Raw genomic sequence first — 14708 nt, 5'->3', positions numbered from 1 at the left:
ACTGGTTATACTGGAGTCACTCTGTCAGTCACAGGTAACATTTACATTAGAGTCAGTTTGAAATGTTAGTGTGTATGTTGAAATAAAATCACATGTTTGTTGACAGACCCTCAGCTCCAGGTACATGTGAGGAGATCAACAGCCAATCCATCTTCTACCTGGACAGAGCTGACCTGTCACAGCAGGTGTCAGCTCCCTGATCATCTTTCCTACGTTTGGTACAATAACAATAAACCTGTTGGACGAAAAAAATACTTTCACCTCCGACACTTTAATGCTGAAGACAGCTATCACTGTGCTATAGAAGGACAGGAGCGTTTCCCTTCTCCTACAGTGTGTGAGTTTACTCCTCCTCATGAAACTACAATTATGTGGAAATAATTTAAATTTAACCTTTTAACAAATATCAGTGTTTTGATTGTATTCTCATCCTGTGTGTTAATATAAACTATCCTTCAGACGCTCCAAAGCCTCCCTCTGTGTCAGTGAGTCCCTCTGGTGAGATCATGGAGGGCAGCTCGGTGACTCTGACCTGCAGCAGTGATGCTAACCCAGCAGCTAACTACACCTGGTACAAGAGAAGAGGAGATAAACAAGTTCAACGTCTCAGTGAAGAGACACAATTTGTCCTCAGCTCCATCCGGTCGTCAGACTCTGGAGAGTATTACTGCACAGCTGAGAATGAGCTGGGAAGGAGTTCAGCAAACATCTTTATTACTGTGACATGTGAGTGAAACACAGGTTATTAAGTGAAGAGATATTGAATCTGTACCATTCTTTGTCATTTACATTTTAAATGTGCAGATATTGGTCGTTTGACTTCTGCACCATAAATATTCACAGTCAGACCATCAGCAGCACAAAGAGGAATCCACCCAGCGTCATTTAAAACATCCATAAAGTTTTCACCATCCTCAGTGAACTTGAAAGATATTTCCTTCACTGTTCACATTCACGTGACGAGCAAACAGCTCTCAGCAGACAGACTGTGGTGAAAACAAAACCCTGCTCCTGTGCACACGTCACACATACACCTCCCAGCAGGGGGAGCAGTGGCTCATTAACATTTTAAGAGACACGCCCACAAACAGGCCACTCTGAACAGAACTCTTCTTACGTTTTATTAGGAAGAAACTCTGTCTAATTGTTGAAAAGGGTCAAAATATGTCGTTTAAGTCCACGTTACAAACTCGACAATGGTTTGGAAATCTGTGGACATTCAGGGGAGTCTGGAAACAGTAGTGCAACAGGAAATCATTGAAAATAACCTCTCACTTAACATCAAGAAACATGTACCTGTGTCTGTTTAACAACTTTGCTGTTGCAATTCAGTGCCTCCACTCACCTGAGCACCTTTGACTTTAACACATCATATCATATATATATGCTGGAACAACAACCCCCCTGAAGAGCGCTGCACCGAGACTCTCTTGCATTCCCTCCCCCCTTCCCACAGACACCTGTGGATTGTTGTCCCTGTCTAGGACCCTATCAAGGCTGTCTCCATGGCAACGACAAACTACTTTTACACAAACTTTACATACACACGTTCATATTACACACATATGCATCCCCCACACACCCCATCCCACGCCTTCTTCGTACCCCCAGTTTGACAGGCGGGTCTGTGACCAGCGCTTCACGGCTGCAGGACCGGATGGCTGCTTGTCTGTGCTGGCTTACCTCCATCCTCCAACTGGTTGGGCTCAGAACAGCCAGTCACTGGTTTACCCCCCTCCCTGTTGCAAGTCATGTTTAAAATGTATGTGCTTATGTGCTGAGGTTTGTTTTTCTGTTCCCACATTGTACTCCTCTAGGAGCATAGTCTGGGGGTTGTTATTCTCTCCTCCCTCCCCTCATGTTATGCTGTAATCTTCAACCTTCTTTTCATTTCGTTGCCTCTGTACTTGTACTCTGTGTAATGACAATAAATTGAATCCAATCCAAAAAAATCCAATCCAATATATGTCCCCAAATGTCAAACACGTCTGTCATCATCATTCTGTTTTCACACATACAGATGCTCCAAAGCCTCCCTCTGTGTCAGTGAGTCCCTCTGGTGAGATCATGGAGGGCAGCTCAGTGACTCTGACCTGCAGCAGTGATGCTAACCCAGCAGCTAAATACACCTGGTACAAGGAGAACCGAGCTCTGCTTCAAGGACCAGAGGGTGTTTATCGTCTCTCCTCCATCAGCTCTGGGGACAGCGGGGTCTACTCCTGCAAGTCTGAGAATCAGTACGGACGGATCAACTCCACGTCTCTACACTTAGACGTCCAGTGTGAGTAGAAAACATCCACATGTCCATGAAACCCAGCACTGTCTCACAACCTTACAGAAGGTTCCTGGGTCCGCCCCCTTATCTGGATTCACACCAAACTTTACTGAGTGTTCGCCCCCTGGTGGCTCGGAGTGGGGCATAGCATAAATGCGACAGGTATGAAGAAGTGAGGGTGCAATCACACAAACCATTACACGATAAAAGGCAAAGAAAGTATTTATTTAAACAAAGCAACACAGGGATCAACAAGGACTCTAAGTGGCACCAAAGAAAAGAACACAAAAAAAACCCACCCCCCCCTTTACAGGTGCTTACAACCAAAAGTACAGCGGGTGGTGCTCACTGTTACCTGGGGTATTAACAAGAAGTAAACCTACGTGTGTGTTATATGTAGACCCCGGAGTATCTTACCTGTCCTCGTTGTCCCAGTGCGCACAACAAACATACATTCACAAAGACAAAAACAAAACCAAAAGTAGGCAGCAGCTAACAACTCAATTAATAAAGACAAAATTAAATCAAGGCACCAGCAAATAGCTACGCTAAACCAAACAAAATCCAACAGCGCTCTGACACAGCTCCCTCCAAAAAGCCTCCTTCTCGCTAACAAAAAACAAAGGACCATTTAAAGGGGAAGGGTTGATTGTTGATCTGGACCAGGTGTGGTGATTGTATTGTTGGCACCAGCTGAGATGATGCTTCTTCCTCTGGCCACTTCAGACGCGTCCTGCCCGAGAGCTCCCCCTTCCAGTCCCTGGCCCTAACCCATCACCATTCACCAAGGAGGAGAAGACAATAAAACACAAAACAGAACACAATACATGTACACATACAGAACATAAACATGGTTCGTAACACTGAGTTCTTCCCTTATATGATTGGGAATAATGATCTGATCGGTATATGATTTAGGCTCTCTGCTATTTGTGGAAGTTTCTTGGAAAATGTGTCTTTTGAGTCAAATCTTTGCTCGTCTTGACCTCTGACCATTGAAAGAAAAGAATATATACACAACACTATTCAGTAAGTTTGGTTCATGTGTTGAGTTATTTTGTACATTCACAAACAGGCTAAAAACAAAATCCTCAGTACCTGCTTTAGTCTGTGCTGGCGCCCCGGGTTAATAATGATTATCTATATTTAAGAAGCACTTATCAAAACCAGAGATTGAAAAGTTCTTCACTTTGTGTAATTAATATTTCTGAGTTGATTTCATGATCTTGCATGTTTTACACCAGACGCTCCAAAGCCTCCCTCTGTGTCAGTGAGTCCCTCTGGTGAGATCATGGAGGGCAGCTCAGTGACTCTGACCTGCAGCAGTGATGCTAACCCAGCAGCTAACTACACCTGGTACAAGAGAAGTGGAGATAAGAAAGTTCAACCAAAACCATCAGGACAAATCTTCACCATCACTGATATCACAGCTGAACATGGTGGAAAGTATCAGTGTGAGGCCCAGAACACACACGGACGTAGTAACACCACCTTACATCTGACTGTTGGAGCAGGTGAGTTTAGCACTCTGACTTCTACAGCCTACATTTTAAATGTGCAGACATGGGTCGTTTGACTTCTGCACCATAAATATTCACAGTCAGACCATCAGCAGCACAAAGAGGAATCCACCCAGCGACAGTAAAAACATCCATAAAGTTTTCACCATCCTCAGTAAACTTGAAAGATATTTCCTTCACTGTGCACATTCACGTGACGAGCAAACATCTCTCATCAGACAGACAGTGTTGAAAACAAAACCCTGCTCCTTTGCACACGTCACACATACACCTCCCAGCAGGGGGAGTAGTGGATCATTAACATTTTAAGAAACACGCCCACAAACAGGCCTCTTTGACAACTTAGAACTCTTTACTTGTATTATTAGAAAATAAACTGTCTTTATATTCAGTCTGAACATCGAGACAGGTTTAGCAAACATGACAAAAGTTGTTTTTGTAAATGTTTGGTCCTGCACCTTTAAGTATTTCATGAAATGATAAAGTAAAAGTTATTTCATCATAGTTTTATCTGCAGCATGGAGATCAGCACTCATTGGATCAGCTGCTGCAGTTTTCCTCGCTGTGACTCTCCTCTCCGTGTTCCTACTGATCAGGTGAGCAAATCTGTTCCACCAAAGCCTTGTACTATGAGTTCCTGAAAATCTGTTCTGTTAAATTAAATCAACTCAATTATTATGTATATTGTTTGTTATTTGGTTCAATTGATCAGAAAAAAGAGAAACTCTCATCAATCTGCTGATCCTGGGGACAGACTTGACCACAGTGAGCAGGTGAGACACACAGTTCAGCTTCAATCCTTTCAAACGCCACTATTTCTCACGTCAAAACCTTTTCTCTGTCATGTGAAGATTAAAAACTAGTTATTAAAATCACAGTCAAAATTGGGTGTTAGAATTTCCTTCTGGTAATCTATCCATTTAAGCAAATTGCTGAGTGTTGTAATTTTCTGTGTGTTAGTTAGTGTTTGGAATTCATACTGAAGACCTTCCTTCCTTCTGGTTTTTAGTAGAAACACATGTTTTCTGTCCTTGAAACACGTCTGGTGTAGAAGGAGGTGGTTTAAATAAATCAACAGCTGATATAGTTGGACTCTAACGTTGTCCATTCTAACACATTTACAAGATTCAAAAGCAGATTTGTGTTTGCAGCGTCTACACAATCAGTCTGAGGAAAACTGTGACCTCAACTATGCCAGTGTCCACTTCATGAAGAGTGAGACGGATCCCGTCTACTCCAGCGTCAGATCAGCTGATCCCAGTGAACACAAGGAGGCGGAGGAGGTTGTGTACACTTCTGTCAAGTTTAACAGATCTGCCCCGAGGTGAGCAGCTCTTTATTCAGGACCATTATCCTCACTAACACCACAAAACACAATAAACAGAGATAAATCCTATAGAAGTCATTTGTTTATATACTTTAATTTTCTTGTTTGTTTAAACATGTGTATTTGTTAAAGGAAACATATTCTGCTCATATTCAGTTTGATCATTTTAAGTGTTCAAAAGTTTAATGTTCAGAAAACATCACTTTCCTCGGACTGTCTATTGCTGCAGCTCCTCTTTTCAGCCCCTGTCTCAAACACTTGGTTTTAGCTCCTGTGTCTTTAAGCCCCCCCTTCAAAAGTCCAAGAGGACTCACCCTAACCCCACTGTCTAAGTGCCTCTGAGCATGGCACCATACTCCCCCAACATCTGCTCCCCGGGCGCCGTGCATGGCTGCCCACTGCTCTGTGTGTCCTGCTGTGTTCACCAGATGGGTCAAAAGCAGGGGACAAATTTACCCCATTTGCATGAATATGTCTGTACATGTGTGTGGGATTAATAAATGTATCTTGTATCTTGTATTATTTATTAGTTTTATCTCCTTTCAGAACCAGAGGTCAGGACACTGGAGAGGATCCATCTGCATTGTACAGCACAGTCAAAACAGCTCCTGCTGTTTAGACCAACGTCTGGAAATCACCTTAGTCCCGATGGAAATATCTCAACAGCTGCAGGATGGATTTGAATAGAAGTTCATTCAACTGTTCATGGTCCCCACAGGATGAATCCTTCTTTGGTGACAGACTCCATCATCATTGTTGAAGTGAATGTTCAGTTTTAAGAGACTTGTCTTGACAGCTAATGGATAAATTGCTCCGAGGATGAATCCAAACGACTTCAGTGACTCGACTTTTATCTGAAATATATCAGCAACTTGTAGAAGTTGTTAAAAACGCCACATTTAGCCTGAATGAAAAATATCAAACATTTTATAACTTGCAGCTTCAAACATGAAAATATCTGCGGTGTGTGTCAGACGGTCGACAAACTTTAAACTTGTAAATAACTTTTTTCTATTCATAAAATTATCAAAACAAGAATTATTAGTTAGTTGTAGTGTGACACTGCTGCCACTAGATGGTAGTAAAGAGTTTTACTGATAAAACCACAGAGAGGATTCTGTCCTTTTCTCTTCTTTCTGTTTCTACACTATTGTTTCCATCGTTTCCATCATCAGCCGATCAGGAGTTGAACTCATTTCCTCTGAGGACTGGAGGGAGCACGTCTCATGTGGATGTGAGCTGCTACTCACGTGATGAAGGCCTTGAATGTGACCGTTAACACAAAGTGAACTGCTGACACCAGATGAGCTGTGTTGCCTCTGGTGTCTGTTCAAAGTTTGCATCAGGCCCATTGATTTCACTTTAGTGTTTTGTGGTATTTCTCACATCACGTGTTAAACACGTGACGAAGAAGGAGTTAGGTGTGTTTTAATCCACCATGTTCACACAGCGGCCATTTTCCTCTTACGTCTCTCTCAGGGTGTGAAGCTCGAATGTTGTTACCAACGGAATAATGTTGTACTGCTGTGATCCAGGTTTATAAGTTAAGTAATACAGAGGGAAGAGTAATTTATGTATTTTATTCCTCAGTCATATTAGTATTGCAGAAATGTCTGATATCTCATGCATAACAAAAACAAAACTGACTGCTCTATACCTCTTAGACATAAAGGCCCATAATCTGCATGTTGAATGCATTCTGTAGTGAGAACACATTCAAACACACAGGCAAATTAATGGAGGTAAAAACAATATGTCCTACACCTCCATGGTAGGGGTGAGAAGGGGGAGGGATGACAGGGGGGAAAGGGGGTGGGGTAAGATGGGGGCGGGGTGAGAGGGGAGGGGGCCCTCAAAACAGGTCGATCTGAGGAGGGCTGTTTTAGACAGAGTAAAAAGGTGCTGTTTTAAATGATCCTTGTGGTATTTTTACCAATTTTTTTTACAGACATTTCATTAAGACCCCAAGGAGCCATATCAACTGTGGTGAAATGGTCATAATATGTCCCCTTTAAATGTCAAACTGGTGGATTGATCGTTGGGCCCAATCTGTCTTTGTACAGTGTCTGTCCTACCAAACCGTGGAGTGAAGAGGAACATGGAAGTCTGAATCTCTCTCAAAGATCTGTATGTTGGCTCAACATCCAGTGAACTGGAGTCTTGATTCTTCGGTGGATGTCCTCTCTGGCAAAGGAGAATTCGTCTCTCACCAAAAACCTGAGTGTTGAATAGTAAGAGTCCCTGTACCTTCCAGCAGGTCAGCAGGGTGACCTCACACTTCCACACGATATAACAGAATCTGAGCAAAGCAGGAAGTTAGCGTGTAGCTTGAGAAGCAAAATGGCCGACAGGATGCAGAAAGGTAAAAAAAACATTCACTGGCTGTTTTTAGTCTCAGCTGGTCAGCTATAGTCAAACTTGTTCTAAAATGAAATGGTTCCAACAGTTTTAATGGCAGTTTATTTTCCAGGTCAATTTTAAATCTTTCTTTAATTTGTCTTTTTCATGTCAATCTTTATTGCATCTTAATGAGACTTTGAACAGATTAAAAACACCCCAGTTTCTCTCAAGTCTCCTAAAATTTTAATTTCTTGTGTCAGTGAGATGTTGTGATGTGGATGATACAGGTTTGGTGTGAACATCGACTGAAGTCGTTTCTCACACTCGTACAAACCACAGTTTAATTTAACACCGTCGGACTCAACGTGCAGGTACGTATTAAGAGGAAGGAAGTAAGATGTGTTGAACAGTTTAAATTTATCTTTCTCTTACAGAATCTGTCTTTATTCTCAGCCTCTTCTGTGTTGTAGGTTGATGTGTCTGTGATGTGACTGAGTTTCATCTTGTGCACATTATTTATCTGTGGACGTTTTTCTTGTTTGAAGTCACAGACGAGAGCAGCAGCTACTATGAGTGTAACTGCAGCAGCCAGTGGATTTGTTGTCCTTCTTCTCACTGTGACAGGTACTGTACCTCTACATTCATGTTGTCACTCTATTTTACACTCAGACTTCTGATTCACCTGAAGTCAGTTTGAGAAAGAAAGTAAAAAATATAAATGAACCATTCATTCATTTTCAGATCAACACCTGTAAAGTGATGCAGAAAGAAAATATATGAAGGAATTATCATCAGTATTATTGTTTTCATCTTTGTTTAGAAGTTTCAGGCAGATCAAGGTTTCTATCGAAGAGAGTCTGAAATATTATAATTATAATTATTATTATTGTTATTATAATTATTATTATCATGACTGAGTTCCTCTCCTCTCGATGCAGGACTTGTCATCAGTGTGTGGAGTCATTAGTTGAAATGCTATGGAATGCTGCTCATGGAAATGTGTTTCTTTTCTACAGAGAGTAAAAAGTAAACTAAGTGTTCTCTGGTGTGGTTATGAATCTGATTCTCTGTGTTACAGTGGTACAGTGTGAGAATGGCTGGGATGTGAGTTACACTTCTACTGAGATCTGTGCCGTCAGAGGATCAACAGTGGACATTACCTGTACCTACACATACCCATCCACATTTAATAACCATGATACTACAGTTCAGGAAACTTTCTGGTTCATTAAAGAGAGTAATGGGATTCACGTTGATCTAAGGACTGATCCAGAGTATTCAGGTCGTGTGGAGAATCTCTGTGGAAACAACAAGTGCACTCTGAGAATCTCTAACCTGAGAGAGAGCGACTCAGCTGTGTACAAGTTCAGGTTCACAACAAACCAACCTACTGGGAGTTTTACTGGTTCACCTGGAGTCTCCTTGTCTGTCACAGGTAACATTTCAGTTGGAAACAGCGAATCTATGGTTTGTCTATGTGGACAGCTCTGTCTAAAATGATGTGTGTGTTTCTTTACTTACACAGGTGTCCAGGTGATCAGCACAAAATCATCAAGTTGCTGGAGGGATGACTGTTCATGGTCACGTGTTGAGTGTCAAACCAGTTGTTCTCCAACTCCCAGTCTGTCCTACATCTGGTACAAGAACGGAGAAAAGACACCGGGAGAAAAATCATTTACAGCCTACTTTTATTCAAGAGACAGTATTTACTGTGCTGTGAGAGGCCACGAGGATTTCCCCTCTGCTCCAGTGTGTGAGTTTACTTCTTCCAATGACCAATGATGTTCTGCTCTTTAACCTTCTGAGCTCAAACACTGACGAGAGTCAGAAATGGACTTGAGGGCTGATGCAGAGTAAAAAAAATCTGACACATCAGCTGACATATCATATATTAAAAGATCATTTTCATTGATTCATAAGATGTTTGTTATCAAACCTTTATGATAAATATTCTGCAGTTGAACAATGAATTTGAATGACTCCAAACTATAGATTGGCAGTAGCAGTAGAGCACATTTCTCCATCAAGGCCCAACAGTCCATTCAATTCAATCAAGCTGCTCCATATTTCACACACTCCTCGATATCAGGCCTTTAAATATGTCAGATCTTTTCCATCAAGATCCATGAATTTGATTCTGGGAAAACACAATCTTGCAATGCTAAAGAAAGTAAAAATAAAATCCTGGATCTGCACCAAAATCTTTTCAGTAAATTGTTGCGTTATTGTGCATGCACACCAACCAGCCAACAGACTGGGGTGAAAACATAACCTCCTGGGGGAGGTGATGAAAGAAAATCACAAATACAACCACAGATGTAGATCTGGAATTCAAAACATCATCGTTTTTACTGTAAAGAAAAATGTAGCATCTTTTCTGCATTGTTTATTTCCTGAGATGGGAAACAGTCATCTGTGAATTATTGTTAAATACAACAGTAAAGATTATACTTGTTTTTTGTTTTTCAGGTGTCCATGGAAATTCATGCAACAGAGTGAATTACATGGACAGGACCATCTGTGCCTTTAAAGGCTCCTCAGTGGACATCTCTTGCAGTTACAGCAGTCACTCTAATCGTATCACATCTAAGTCCTGGTTAGTTGCTGAGCGTGAGGATGTGCAGCTGCATCGTCCTCAAGCTGTGGACTTACTCAACGACCCAGAGTTCACAGCTCGTGTTCAGGTCCTTGATCCAGAGCCAGGGCGCTCCACTCTGAGAATAATGAACCTGAGACTGAGCGATTCAGCCCAGTATCGCTTCACATTCAAATCACAGTGGTTTGAATGGGACAGAAGTTTCCCTGGCACAACTCTGACTGTCACAGGTACTGAGGAACACTAAGTCACTGTGTTCTTCACTGGTTCTCAACCTGGGGTCCCGCAGCTGCTTCTATGTGTGTTTCCTGTTGACAGATCCAGATGTTCAGGTGATCTGTTCTCCGATTGGTCCAACACTGACTTGTCACAGCAGCTGTCTTCTCTCTGGTCGTCCCTCCTTTGTCTGGTTCAAGAATGGAACAGAAGTTCACGGGGAAACGTCTCCAACTTTCAGGGGATTCCTTCACCCTGAAAACAGCTATTCCTGTGCTTATGAGCATCACCACTCGTCCCCTGTGTGTGAGTTTACATCTTCCATTTTCACTTCCACTTTTCCCTTCATATTTTGCATGTATGTGAACAGGACACATGCAAATCCCACTCGACTGAGACAGAGGTGACATGTTCAGTTTTATGAAGTCTGTATTTAATACAAACAGTAACTACTTTGTAAAACTACTAAACACTAAAGGGGCCGTCCTGTGTCCAAAAGTAAATCAAACACTCTTCTTAAGATGCTGAGAACCAGGGACGACTGCAAACTATTAAAAGACTATATTCTTTAAAGCAACATTCTCATGTAAAGATGTGATTATATCCTGCAGATGCTCCGAAGGTTCCTTTAGTGCAGCTGAGTCAACCTGGAGACATTCTGAAGGACAGCTCGGTGTCTCTGACCTGCAGCAGTGATGCTAACCCACCCCCTGCATACACCTGGTACAAGGAGAACCAGACTTTGCTCAACAGAGCAGCTCAGCTGGTTTTCAGATCCATCAGGTCGTCAGACTCTGGAGAATATTACTGCACAGCTGAGAATGAGCTGGGGAAGACATCGTCTAAACGTGTCTTAATAAATGTGAAATGTGAGTAAATATTTAGAAATATTCAAAAGCTGAGAGGTTTTGTAGATCTTCAAAATTCCAGATGCTGCAACGTTCTTGAAATCCATTAAATTCCATGTAAATCCAGATGCTCCAAAGCCTCCCTCTGTGTCAGTGAGTCCCTCTGGTGAGATCATGGAGGGCAGCTCAGTGACTCTGACCTGCAGCAGTGATGCTAACCCAGCAGCTAACTACACCTGGTACAAGGAGGACGAGGACTCACCAACAGCATCAGGACAAATCTTCACCATCACTAATATCACAGCTGAACATGGTGGAAAGTATCAGTGTGAGGCCCAGAACACACACGGACGTAGTAAGGCCACCTTACATCTGACTGTTGGAGCAGGTGATTGTAGCACTCTTCCTTTTACATTTACATCCCCCCCCCCCCCCCATTTCCAATGCACCAGAACCTTAAACCATCCATACTCAGGATTTCCAGATGTGTCCCAGTTGTATATCAAGCCCATCATATTGCACATGAACAATACTGACTGACCAACAGCATCACCTGGCAAACTGAGTCATCAGTCTAACCACACTGCTTATGTCTCCTGTCTGTTGTCTAGGGAAGTTAGTGATGATCATGAATATCATCAGGCTGACTCTGGTGGTCGTGCTGGTTCCAGTGCTGGTCTGGACTCTGTGGACGAGGTAAAACAAATCCATCAGTTCACCCTCTGCTCTTTGACTGTCTTCTTCAAATGTCTTCAAACACTAGTTTCAGTGTTATGAAGTTCATCTTGTCAAATGTTGTGTTTGTTGTTGTTTTCGATCCAGGATGAAGAAAACTCTGAGCTTGAAATCAGAAGTGAATGAAGCTGTGGAGATGAGAGAGGTGAGAGACAGTGAGGCCAAAAGAATGACTCCATATCACTGTTTTCATTTCACTATGTTAGAGAAAGAGATAAAACATTTGTTGTATCAGCTACTTTGTCTGAATCTGCCCCAAAATGTAAAAGGTTCTTTCCATTGACAAACAAACAAATGGACAGGGGGCACAACTAAGTTCAAACTGTTTTGAATGAATTGTGATTATTTGCAGGTTTCATGAATAAAGTCCAGTGAGGATTAATATTTTCTCATCTCTCCTCCATCAGTCAGACAACTGTCCTGTGTATGAGAACGTCGCTGCTGCAGCACAGACAGAAGACACAGAGGAGCAGGAAGACCTGGTGTGAAGCATCGGGTCAGAGCCACTGGGACAAACAGAACCAAGATGGACGACTTCAGAGAACATCTATACAAGCGAGTTTTACAGAAACCATAGTGTGTAGTTAATAAATACAGGAAATCTGTCCAAGCTGCAAAATATCTGAGTGCAAGCGCAGAGTTTGAGCACAAGCACGTTTTTTTTGCTGTTACCCTCTGAACTATGTTGGACGTCTTGGTGATGAGCCTTTGAGGCTGTGGTTACACCACGTGACTCATTTCATGTCTTAAACATGATATTAATGTGGTTATTACATCGATAATGAATTATTATGTATCATGATTTTATGATTCTTCTTAAATAAAATGTTTTTGGTCTTTTTGTTTTCACTCCTTATCTATTTGTTTGTTTCTTTTTCAGCAGAAGTACACAAGAAAACTGATTTTTACACTGTTACGTGTGGCCAGGAGGTGGGGCTCTGTGTGAGAATGTGTGTGTGTGTTTGTGCCTCTCTCCACCTTTCTCTCTCTCTCCACGCAGCCAGTCCTCAGGTGAGACTCATCACCTCGTCAGCTGGAGCTGACTTAAGGAGGCTGTGAATTTCTTTCTCGCTCTCTATTCTTCCATGCAGGTGAACGGGTGAGGAGACCGAGGCTCCGGTTTCCCCCATGCCAGAAGTCCTTTTGAGTTTCTGTTATGTTGGTAGTTGGTTCGGGGGTTCCCGGTAGTCCTGTTTTCAGATAACCTTTTTTCTTTCATTTAGGTAGTGGGTTATTTAGGCAGACTTAGTTCGGGGGATGAACACTGACTTCGACGGCCGATGGCTGGCTCAGTGTTCCCCTCTCTTTTGTTTGTTTTGGCCGGGAACCTCCAACCCTTTTGGTTTGTTGCCTTTCTAAATATTTGTTTGTTTCAACCAATAAACATTTGTTATTATTTAGTGGCAACAGTTGTTTCTGATTCGTTTATTTGATGTGTTCCGGGCCTCACGAGCCATTTCTTATAGGTCCGTAACAACACAAACTCATTAAATTTGGGCATTAATCCTGATAAAGGGGCGGAGCCAGGAACCTCTTTGTATCACTTTCTTCATAATTGTGCGACTGATGGAAACAGTCAGGATTATTTAGAGGACTGGTTTTTATGAGTGATTGAACTCTGGTGCAGCTTGATTGAATGGAAGGAGATTGAATTGATGGAGGCTGGCATGTGCACACATAGACACCAAAGGGGGCTGGAGCCACACCCCTTTTCCTTACTCGAGAGAAAGTGCCCTTTTTTCAATAAAGTAAAATTATATTCCTGTTTGCTCAAAGCTTCCCTGTCAAACAAATATGTTGAAATATAGTACAGACAGTCATTAAAGATCAGGTCTGTGTCAGAGTCTCTGTCGGAGTCTGCTTCCTCCTCACTCCTCCTCTGACCTGCGCTCACTTTACACTTTAACATTAAACACCAGCACTGATCACAAGTTATCAGGACACCTCCAGGACTGACGTTTACTTTGTGTTGGTTTGATTCACTTTAGAGTTCATGAGACACAAGTTTAAACCTGCAACACAACACGAGACAAGACGTGACACAGTCAGGACATCAGGGTTAAAGTGAGAGAACCATCCAGAGTCATGATCCAACATCATTGATTAATAACTAAATACATGTGGTTATCAGTTTGTGTGAAGAGGGACAGAGACCAACACACACACACACACACACATACACACACACACACACACAGATTCCGATGTAACACAGTGTTTTAACTTCTTTGCTGCAGAAGAAGTGACGCCCCGTTCATCCAGGAACATAAATATGAATTCAGCAGGTTTTTATAAAGTTCAGTTCTAAATGTGATGATTAGAAAACATCAGAGGATCAAAGTCACTTGTTGACCTGCGGAGTAATGGCCTCAGTGCAGTGGAGCTGGTAAGGGGGGCCAGGTGGGGCCAGGCGGGGCCAGGCGGGGCCACCTTGATACAGTAAAGGTAATAATCAGAGTTTGTCCTTTTAAGCTTTAGGTGCAGGTCACAAGTCTAAACTGAATGAATGTCCAATCAGTGTGGAGAGCACTGACCACTGTCATAGACTCACTGTTGTAATGGAAAACCTTATTTTGTAAGTTACAGTAAGAACAGTAACAGTCTATAATACTTTTAAAGCACTTCCTATAAAAAACTGATTTCATATTAACTGATAAAAAAGCAGCCATGGGACATTGTGGATGGTGACCAGAGCACAGTGGGAGGCTCTGCCCATCTAACCCAACAGCCAATGGTTCCTCTGTCGCTCTACTGCTCACGTGCACCTGTGCATGAGCTCATGAAGTCCAGTCTACCCAAGTGAACAGTTTTACACGTGTATCAGACAAAACAAGATCTTGTGAGAAATGAG

At 42.3% G+C, this 14708-nt stretch overlaps 1 protein-coding gene across 3 annotated transcripts in view; it reads left to right on the top strand.

Annotated features, from left to right (window-relative positions):
* The first annotated feature begins 3522 nt into the window (after nucleotides 1-3522).
* Nucleotides 3523-14708, top strand: part of LOC128437415 (limbic system-associated membrane protein) — a 61975-nt gene continuing 50789 nt past the window's right edge. For 2 of the 3 annotated variants that reach the window (XM_053419567.1, XM_053419568.1), the window contains exon 1: nucleotides 3523-3789. In XM_053419567.1, the coding sequence (XP_053275542.1) occupies nucleotides 3567-3789 (223 nt within the window). In that variant the 5' untranslated portion in view covers nucleotides 3523-3566. Of the gene's footprint in view, nucleotides 3790-11255; nucleotides 11511-14708 lie in introns of those variants that run through there. The other variant, XM_053419570.1, reaches the window with a different exon arrangement.

Source organism: Pleuronectes platessa, chromosome 3 (genome assembly GCF_947347685.1).
Source record: "Pleuronectes platessa chromosome 3, fPlePla1.1, whole genome shotgun sequence".
NCBI classification, from domain to species: Eukaryota; Metazoa; Chordata; class Actinopteri; order Pleuronectiformes; family Pleuronectidae; genus Pleuronectes; species Pleuronectes platessa.
The sequence above is the reverse complement of the archived record's forward strand: the minus strand, read 5'-3'. Positions and strand labels throughout refer to the sequence as shown.